The following is an 11,343-nucleotide window of genomic DNA, read 5'->3' as shown; positions in this document are numbered from 1 at the left end:
CCGAAAAGATCCCCTCCCGTAAGTGGAGGTGTTCACCTTAGGATTCCTTACCAGATTATCCTGTCTAAGATTATAAAATACTTCTTTCCTCTCAATAAGACCTTTTAAAATAGATAGTGACATACTATTTAAAATCTTAAAAACCTCAGAGGCCATATATTTGATACACGTCACATGTAACAAATCAAGGTTTCATTTTCTCTTTTTATGTCATTATTTAACTTATATACTTATTATCATATTAGTCCCTCACATATAATAGCCGGCGTACAATAAGAAGGGAGAGGGGGTCTGATGTTTTTCGTCTTTGTATCGCTTTTACTATCAGTTCTTTAGAAAATATACACAATATACAATGTGCATCAAACTGATATAGGCTTAAATAAACGTATAAATAAATATCATTCTTTATATGCAGGATATGTTTGTGTGCAATTGGTAGGCAAGAATATGTAAGAATATTTTAGTGCACCAGAATATGTATAATTCTTTTGGTATGTGAGACCATATAAATGATATTGGTTTGCAAGAATATGTATGTTTAATATTGATATGCAAGAATATGTATGCTTTATATTGGTATGTGAGAATATGTAGCTTTTATTTGTTATACAAGAATATGTATATTATATTGGTATGTAAAAATATGTATGTCCTATTGGTATGCAACAAGAATATGTATGGTATATTGTATGGTGTGTAACATAATGTATATATTTGTGTTTTGCGTACAATGATCTCTTTGTATGCCTGGAGTATTGTTAAACCATATATACCCGTAATACGCACAGCATAATTTGAGTGTGTGTGATAATAAGTATAAATGATTTCCTATGTATTTGTGTGTTTATATACCAATGTATGAACAGCTGTACGAGTGGTGTTATGTGGTGGTTTAATAATCATTATACATAATTTCTTCTTTATGTGTGTGCGTATGGTGTACCAATATACGAACAGATGTACGAGTGGTGTTATATAGATGTGTGTAAGTACATAGATGTTGTGTGAAGATGTTACAGAGTGCTCTGTTTAACATGCACATGTATCATCGTATTGAATAAAAGAATATAAGTTAAAAAAAACAACGTTTGGATCTTTTTAAAATATCAGTAACTTTGGAAACATAGTCATTTTCAATAAAACGAAGAGTACGCTCCTGTACTTTCCTCACACAAAGTACGTATGCATACTGTTTATCTTCAATTTACTTCTGGTGTACTTACACCTAAATTCAACTTAAATGTTTAACTTATTCCTGTGTTTGTTCTACAGTGAGGCTAAATCAGGACTTAACAGTTTTAACCAAAAACATCTAAACATGGACCCGAGTCCATCAAATCTTCAAAATTGTACAAAAGACACACAAGATATTTACACCTTTGAATAAAATTTGAGATCTAGATGCAGTAGTGCTAAACGTGATACAACATACTGCTGTTGTCCTTGTCCTTCTAGTACATGACAGATATGCTAGGGACATTATACAGATGTTTCGTCGTTCTAGTCAATGATGTTAGGGACGTGGTGGCCGAGTGGTTTAGGTGTCACTACACTTAATCACTTGCCTTCCAACTTTGGGTTGCTAGTTCGAAACCTAGTCGGGCAGTTGCCTAGTAATGACCGTAGGCCGGTGGTTTTCTCTCTGAAAATCCGAATTTCCTGCACCTCCAAAACACAGACATAATGTAACTGTTTCATATCGATAGTGATGCTAGTGACATCGTTCAACTGTTTCGCCATCCTATGACTCGGCAGTGATGCTAGAAACATCATACAGTTGTTTCCTCCTTCTGGGACTCGTCAGTAATGGTATGGACATCTTTTAGCTGATTCTTCTTTTGAGGACTCGGTAGTGATGCTAGTGACATCATACAGCTGTTTGCCCTTCTAGGACTCGTCATTCCGGTTAGAGCCATCATTCAACTGCTTTTGTTATTCTAGGACTTCGCAGTGATGAGAGTGAAATCATGAAAGTGTTTCTTTTCTGGTAGGCCTTTTCAGTGTTGCTAGGGACATCATACAGCTGTTTTGTCCTTTTAGGGCTTGACGGTGATGCTAGTGACACCATACAGCTGTTTCGCCCTTCTAGGACTCGTAAGTTTTTTTGTTGAACATCTTTCAACTGATTTTTCCTCGAAGGACTCGGCAATGATTTAAGGGACATCAGACAGCTGTTTCGGCCTTCTAAGGCTTGCCAGTTATGTTACTCAACTGCTTTTGCCCTTCTACAAATCGATAGTAATGCTAGGGACATCATACAGCTGTTCTGTTCTGCTAGAACTCGTCAGTTATGTTAGGGACATCATGCAACTGGACATCATATAGCTGTTGCGTCCTTCTAGGACTCGGCAGTATTGCTAGGGACACCATACATTGATCTAGGAAGTTTCAAGAAAAAATCAAACATTGACGAAAGAAATGTCAAACTTTTGATGCGCAGATGCAATATACCAATAATTCAATTCGTTTCACAATTTTCAATATTGAAATATTCAGTACATGTATATTGTACATTCTACTGATGTGGACTCTAACCTTGGAGATAAATTCGCAACTTTATAACGGAACATTCAACTATTTATATGAAATGATTCTAGATGGATAGCAATATTTAAATAGAAAATAGTAATATAAAGGGTGTATAGCAAATAATGAATTTGAAACTGCAACGTACAGACGTTCCGTCTTTCCATCCCCCTTAATAAGAAGCAACAGCAACAAAATGAACAATAAAAAGGAACTTATCAGCGGGTAAATATTTAAGAGAGATTTGTTAACGCGTTATGTAATATGACTGGAGTGTTTCTGAGTAATTTTCATTGGCCAATTTACTGCCTTCCTCACTAGGACCTTTGAGTGAGTACCCATGTTCGTGCTAAAAATAGCTCAGCTCATTTATGTTATATAGTGAAGTTTATTGGAGATTTGTTAAGTCGTTATGTTGTATGGTTCATGTTTATGAGAAATTTTCTTACTCGTTATGTTCTATGGTAAAGGTTTAGGATAGATGTGCTAACTCGTTATGTTGTATGGTAACGATTTAGGAGAGATGTGTTGACTCGTTATGTCGTATGGTAAAGGTTAAGGAGAGATGTGTTGACTCGTTATGTCGTATGGTAAAGGTTTAGGGGAGATTTGTTTACTCGTTATGTCGTATAGTAAAGGTTTAGGAGAGTTTTGTTAACTCGTTATGTTATTTGGTAAAGGTTAAAGAGAGATGTGTTAACTCGTTATGTCGTATGGTAACGATTTAGGAGAGGTTTGTTAACTCGTTATGTTGTATGTTAAAGGTTTAGGAGAGTTGTGTTCACTCGTTATGTCGTATGGTAAAGGTTTAGGGGAGATTTGTTAACTCGTTATGTCGTATGGTAAAAGTTCAGAAGAGATTTGTTAACTCGTTATGTCGTATCGTTAAGGTTTAGGAGAGATTTGTTAACTCGTTATGTTATATGGTAAAGGTTAATGAGAGATGCGTTAACTCGTTATGTCGTATGGTAAAGGTTTAGGGGAGATTTGTTTACTCGTTATGGTGTATGGTAAAAGTTCAGAAGAGATTTGTTAACTCGTTATGTCGTATCGTTAAGGTTTAGGAGAGATGTGTTAACTCGTTATGTTGTGAGGTAAAGTTTTATGAGAGATGTGTTAACTCGTTATGTCGTAGGGTAAATGTACTACCACATTACCTGACTAAATCATGACGTGTACGTACAATGTTTGTACCTGACTACATCAGGACGAGTACGTACAATTTTTGTACCTGACTAAATCAGGACGTGTACGTACAATCTATGTACCTGACTTCATCAGGACGTGTACGAACAATGTTTGTACCTGACTTAATCAGGACGTGTACCTACAATGTTTGTACCTGACTTCATCAGGACGTGTACGTACAATCCATGCATTTGGCTAAAGCAGGACGTGTACGTACAACATATGTACCTGACTTCATCAGGACGTGTACGTACAATCCATGCATTTGACTAAAGCAGGACGTGTACGTACAACATATGTACCTGACTAAATCAAGACGTGTGCGTACAATGTTTGTACCTGACTTAATTAGGACGTGTACGTACAATCTATGTACCTGACTTGATCAGGACGTGTACGTACAATCCATGCATTTGACTAAAGCAGGACGTGTACGTACAACATATGTACCTGGCTAAATCAGGACGTATACTTACAATGTTTGTACCTGACTTAATCAGGACGTGTACGTACAATATATATGTCCGACTAAATCTGAACGTGAACGTACAATCTATGTATCTCACTAAATCAGGACGTGTACGTAAAATGTTTGTACCTGACTAAATCAGGACATGTACGTACAGTCTATGCATTTGACTAAATCTGAACGTGTACGTACACTAAATGTACCTGACTAAATCAGGACGTGTGCGTACAATATCTAGACTAAATAAGGACCTGTTCGTACACTATATTGACTAAATCAGGACAGGTAGGTATGACTCTGGTTGTTTACGTGTCGATAAACCCAGTCAACAAATAAACGACATGGTTACCTATGTCCGTTTTCCGGTTGGTAAACTGTGTTCATCATTTAAAATGAGCAAACAATGAACATATCATACTCTCGAACAAATATATTGTATATGAAAACAAAGGTTAAATAAATGTAAAAACAAAATTATGCATATTTAAAGATACTAATAAACTGTTTCAAAAATAATCGCAAGACCCCGCCAGAACATTATATTGCATTTGGACATTGTCGGTCGTATGACATAATCTTGCTATTCCACAAAACAAAAGTCTTTTTGTTAGGGGAAAACAAGAATAAAAAAAATAACAGGGCCCAGTTGTTCAAAAGGTAGTTAGCTGAATCACATAGTTAACAATCCATTTTATCTTTATTTCCAATCCTGGATGTAATTATTTCTTAAAATGGGTAGGTAGTGTTATAATTAAAAAAAAGTTAGCAAAATTTGTTTACAAATACTTTTGTCCGGATTTTAAAACTGTTGTTTAACCATTGAATGGGAGCATTAGAGAGAAGATTTATATCGAATGCAAACCGCTAGCTAAGAACGAAAAAAAATCATAATCGTATCTAATGAATGAAAATAATGAATAAATGGACCTTGTTATTGTGGGAAGGATATATAGTTCATTTCATGAGAAAGACAGTGTTGTAAAGTTTAGCGAAATGCCTAGATGACGTTCTCTCTGCTGATTGGTTAACTCCAATTTACTTAACAGACCTTTATTTACCTCATTGAAAAAAGACGAATATGGTTAATATGACCAAGTTAAACTGTAATGCTACAGTTGTCCTGTAGATATTATGTTTCTACATATGTATATCCAAGTATTAAACTGTTAATGGATATAGACTTGGATATAGACTATGTCTAAGTTTCACTCTATTCAATTCAATCAGATCATGGTTATTTATAAAATGTAATACAATAAACAAAATATCAAAGCAGGATCGCGTTGCCCGCCATCAAATGACCTGTATAAAATACATGTAGATTTGATAACATTGAGAACCAATATATGAAATCTAAGAGACATCCGTCCGGAAATTAAAGAAAGCAACGCTAAACTGGTAGCCATATTGTTTTCTGGGTTGAACAAAAAGGCAAAACGGCACAAGAGAGACAATATAGCGTTGTATGACACTCCTGTCAAATTAACAGGAGAATAAGTCCAGATGTTACGAAGAGATAAAGCGTCATCAACTTCATTGAGGAGACTCGTCATACAAATATAGGTTATATCCGGGTTGTCAGAATCTTAAATCTATGTCATACTAAACCTTGTTTTAAAGTTTAACGACGGAAATCATTAAGAAAGAAGATTCTATATGATAGTAACAATTGTCTTTACCTTTGCTTCTCGGGCTATACCTACCTTATCTATGTTGTATTATCGAAGTCTGTTAAAAAGGAATGTCGTAAGAGCATTGATAAAGATTTTGTGTTTGTTTATAAATGGTAACAATGTCCTAGACATTGACACGCTTAATTCAGAATTCGTTCAGGGTATTCTCATATTCTGACAAATATATGAAGTTTAATTGCCTTTATTATATATCCCAAATTTAATGTACGTACTTTGTATATAAATCACTGATATAACACAATTGATAGCCAGACTACGTAGTTTGTACATCTCTGTAACAAATCAGTTTATACCCTAGTTACTTAGACTTACATGTTTCCTTTATGAAACATTATATTGCTCTAGTTATGTATGTGGCTACAGCATGGATAATAATAACGCGTCAATGTATATATTGTCGTTAATAAACATCAAACGAACTGCAGGGGAATTGAAACTGACCATAAATGGCTGATGAAACTTTTCTGTCTTATAATTATGGGATGTCATAATCAACATCTCCTTAGCGTTAATTTACTATGACAATATGAGGCATGAAATTACCTTTGTTTGAGTTAGGGCTTGGATGAGGGAATTGGTGTTCATGTCGCATTCCGCCATCGCAAGCAGAACTGTGTTTAGAGTAGGACGTCGACTGCTTTTCTTAATGAACTCCTTAACCATCGCACTGATTCTGTTGAGAATTGTATCGTTTCTGAAGTTGACGTCAAACTCGTCCACTCTTTTTGGCGTTAAGCCGAGCTCAAGGAACAGGTTGAAGTACTTTTTGGCGTTCACGTGGTCGGCAATGACCGGAGCGTCATATACCGTTAGGCATTTCTGTAAAAATTCCTCTGACAAAGTGTCGCCTGAAATTGGAGAGGTCTCAAAAATCATATTTGACAGAATTGTGTTCTGGTGAGAAATAAATATGTATATAGATTAAAAAAAAAAAAAAAATCTAAGACGTATACCGTACCATTAAACAACATATCCCTGTTGTTGTCAATGATGTTATACAGCTTTTTTGGATCTAATCCATGCTCGGACATCGCATCTGCGACTCTTGTGAATGTAACATCCGCGTCCGTTTCAAGGAGATGAATAAAGATCTTCGTTATGAGAGATCTATGGGAGAATTCCTGGTTTTCTGCAATCTTCTGTTCTAATACTACAAAAGGGCAGTCCAGCTCGGTAAAGAAAGACAGATAGGCAAAGTCGATGTATCTAGACAGTCGACCCATCTCTTTGACTGACAACTTTCTATCCGGTAGATCATTCATCGAGTCTGCAAAATGTTTTTATCAACATAATGTTATATAAATAAAAAAAACATCGTAAACACGATCAATCAATTATAAATCTATTCCAATTTTCCATCTTCATTGTTATGTCATTTTCATATGATTTTTGAGGATGATACCTGGATACTTCTTCAGAAACCATTTTATGTTGACGAACATCATTTAGAGTCAGCATCATAGACTTACCGACATGACTTCTCTAGGTCCGTGCCTTCTGAAACACAACAGATCAATTACATTATCATCAATATCAAATATATATTCACAATTTTTACTTCAAATTACTGACAATGATAATGCTTCTTGTGTTAATATCGTTCATTTATCCCCTTGTAATATCTATGCCATATTTGCGATGAACTGTGAATCTTAAAATAAAAAAAAATAAAAAAAAGTAATATACCTTCTGGTCTCGGTTTTTGAACCAGACGTGTATGTCCTCTCTTACTATCCATCGGCTCTTATTAGAACTGTAGCTTTGTAGGCGTGAGGTCTGTCGGAGATCGTTTACCTTCACCATCTTGTCGTCGGCAGAGAAGCGGTAGTCGTTGTGGAGGTAGAACTGGTACTTGAGATGACTCTGGTGATTCAATTCCAGAATCCTGTTAAGATGAAATTCTAGAATGCTGCGTAAGTTAACTCCGACCCCTGTTGGAACTAATTGATCCGTATCCTTCTTGAACATAGTAATCTTCATGACATTTTCGCGGCAGTTGACAATCACGTTCCACAGAAAGTCTACTGCTAGACAGACAAATCCGCGTTGGATAAACTTTGAACCGTCATGGCCGCGCTCATTAAGTCGCTGGAACCTGTGGAGGCAGGCAGCGACCATCTTGTCCCATACGGCTAGCGGAATGAATGGGTTGTCGAACTTGAGACAAAGAGTGACAGTGGCAACGGTTTCAGGGTCATCAAGTAACGGTCGAATTATCTCGGGATCCGCCGTTCGGAGCATAATTGGCACTATGAAATAATCAACTTCGTCATTTGAAGTATCTTGCAATGGATTTGCTACCAAGCCAAGTGTTTCCATGATGTTGAAGAGCGTTTTCATGTTTGCAAGGAAGCTTTTGTCGTCATTTTGTTCCCAAAGTTGCCGGATCAAGTCGATGATTAGGACGCCAGTTCTTTCATATTCTCTCCAGTGAAGCTTTAGTTTCGACGATAGGCCGGCCGTGAACTTGAGATCGGTTATGATCCCTTTAAATGCATCTATTACCCATTGAGGTCTTAAGATAACAAAAGGCTTCATGCTTTCAATGTTAAAGCAAATAAAGCAACCACCAAATCTCAAATTCCTGGAAAGTAAGAAAAAAATATTGAACATAATAAGATAAATAACGAAGGAGGAAATTGACTCCTGCCCTGACCGATCGCCTAGCCAGAAATGCCCGCAACTTATACCACTGGGACATCTCCACTTCCTTTCAAAAATGTTTCAATGGCTCAGTGATTGTCGGCCCGATACCAATACATGATTATAGTGAAACGTTGTATATTAAATGATATTGATACCTGGGTCGCAATGTATATACATACATGGATGTAAAATGTACACAAAATATAAACATTCAGCATAGTACAACTACGACAGGGAATTCAAATCGTTACCTTTGGATAAAAAAAACATTTTGCATATGATACACTATGTTAATTGTTAGATATTAAACACGCAATATCTATGTATATATATATAGCTTAGAAACACAAATGACGAAGGAATACAACTTTTTGACTCCTGCCCTGACCGGGCCTCGAACTCACGATCTACGGCACCCAATCGCCTAGCCAGAAATATCCGCAGCTTATACCGCTGCGCCATATAGGCGTTCTTAAAAAAGAACGTTGCAATGGCGCAGTGATGGTCGGCCCGATATCCTGACATGATCATTGTGGAAGTCGTCTATAAGATGATATATGACTACCTGGATCGCAATGTATTTACATACATGGATACGAATTGTACATATATTATATATATTTCTCTCGGTACAACTACGACAGGAAATTCAAATCTTTATCTTCCGATCACCAACACATAGTATATAGGACACATTGTGCTAAGACATAGATATATAGCTTAGAAACACAAATGACGAAGGAAGACAACTTTTTGTATATGTATATTAAACAAATTGATGTACTTACTTAAGAAACTTCATGAGTTCATGTTCTCCCAATGGAATAGCTGACTTGTTGTTGATTTCCAACAATTCTTCATACGTTAGAATCACAGTCCCTGCATTTTTCCGTTTAATCAGCTGGTGTTGCAGAGCCAGCCACCTTGCGGGTATAGGTTTCTTCCACTGCGATTGAAGCGGAGCAATCTCTATAACCTTTTTCCATATCACCTCGTATATGTCTTGGTTCCTTTTTGAATCGTTCAGGTGGAAAATTGGATACATTTCCTGTACGTGATTTTCCATTATTACACGCAATTGAGGGTTCTCGTACAGTTTGTTCAGCACTTCGCCAAATGCTTCTTCCTGTTTTTGTTGTTGATCAAAAAGAAAATACCCATGCAACAGTAACAGAAAAGTATAACTCAATCATTTCAAAAATATCACAGAACAGATGTACAATATCTATGATGGACTCTTAGTCGGAAATATTGCTGCTGGTTTTTTTAAAGCCTCAGCGCGCGAAGCGCGCTCGGCAAATCGGCCGGAGATTTAATCTGTTTTTGCCCCTCTAAAACGGAAGTAACTCTAAACCGGAAATCGCGGTTTCGAGATCTCGCGGGTTTTATGAATGGAAAATTAAATAAACTGATTTCAAGTGCTAAAATCGAGAGAATTCTCAAACAATAGATATCTTATTATAAAAGTAAATGCGTAGTTGAAGTTCTATAGTATTTTAGTAGAAATATCTGTCGGACAGTTGGAGTTGGTTCGAGATAAGGCCGGAAATCGACAAGGTGTCATGGTTGCCAAGTGGAAGCAGACGCTCGGCGATAGAGAGGAGAGAGTTTGTTTTGCAACAATTTGACAAGTAAGTTCGTTTATAAGTGTTTATATCAGCTAATTTTGGTCTTCATATGCGACTTACATCTTTAAATAATGATATAATGGACTATTCAGGTAAGATAGAAGACTATTTGTACTGACTTAAACGTTCACTGATAAAGTTTATTGAATGAAGTGATACTGAACTGATCATATTTATGTTTACATACACTGTTCGGAAGGCTCAGTTGCGGTAATTTGAATATATATTAATTGAAATAATAACTCTAGCAAGAAAGTGTGGGGGAAAATGTTCATCCAGACTCTTGGTTATTCTTTGTTAGATACAATTATTGCTTAAAATTTCTAAAACTGACAATTCATTTTACATTGAAAATTGTCATATGTGCATCACAAAATATTACTACTGAAGTCAACAGACGACAGTTTCGTTGTTCCAGAAGTTATTGACTGTAGTTTTTGTTGCATTTTGGTGTATTGGAGAATGGATATATCTAGATTGGGTATATTCTAGAGCAAATAACTTCGGACGAGAAATCATATCCCCGAAAGATTGCAAAATTTGCTATATTCATTTCATTTTCCGAAATTTTAGCCTCCAGACCCCTGGCCAAAAACATTCAGCTCGCGCCTATGGCACTCAAATTACCTCTAAATTACTGGACTCCCCCCCTTTTTTTTCAATTCCTGGATCCGCGCCTGCAGAAGATTTGAATATTGGGTTTATAATATGTAGGGTTGCATCAATTGAAGTACAAAAGTTGACTAATGTAATTATAAACTCACATAGTTTTTTTTTGTAAGATTGCTGCAGGCATCAACAATTGTTTACATAAATATCCAGCTGTTTCTAATAGAGATTTGCTTTAATCCATTCTGTCAATAATTATGATGGATTATACAGTTTATATACCTTATACACTTTTTTTTTGCCATTGGGTGTACATGTAGCTATTTTAACTTGATTTCTGTATGCAGATAGCGAACCTTATCAAATGGATTTGTGCATATGCTGTTAAGGGATATATAATATTGATAAATATTTATATTAGTCCATTCTTAAATGTATGGTTTTGACGGATGGTTATAAATATAGCTAGTGAAAGTTTTATGATTGTCAAAATGAATTTTCGATAGTTTTAATTAAATGGATTGATTCAATGGCTTAATTGTTGTGCTGATGAAATTAGTTTGTGAGGAAAGGAGGCATG

The 11,343-nt window shown here is 36.0% G+C and overlaps 1 protein-coding gene across 1 annotated transcript; it reads right to left on the bottom strand.

Annotated features, from left to right (window-relative positions):
- Nucleotides 1-5,479: 5,479 nt before the first annotated feature.
- LOC117334802 lies at nucleotides 5,480-7,142 on the bottom strand. Its single transcript, XM_033894609.1, has 3 exons — nucleotides 6,839-7,142; nucleotides 6,424-6,728; nucleotides 5,480-5,488 (listed from the first exon to the last, which is right to left on the bottom strand). The coding sequence occupies exons 1-3, from the start codon at nucleotides 7,140-7,142 to the stop codon at nucleotides 5,480-5,482; spliced, it is 618 nt and encodes a 205-aa protein (XP_033750500.1).
- Between the last annotated feature and the right edge of the window lie 4,201 nt (nucleotides 7,143-11,343).

The sequence above is a fragment of the Pecten maximus genome, chromosome 9, assembly GCF_902652985.1.
Source record: "Pecten maximus chromosome 9, xPecMax1.1, whole genome shotgun sequence".
In the NCBI taxonomy this organism is placed as follows: domain Eukaryota; kingdom Metazoa; phylum Mollusca; class Bivalvia; order Pectinida; family Pectinidae; genus Pecten; species Pecten maximus.
The sequence above is the reverse complement of the archived record's forward strand: the minus strand, read 5'-3'. Positions and strand labels throughout refer to the sequence as shown.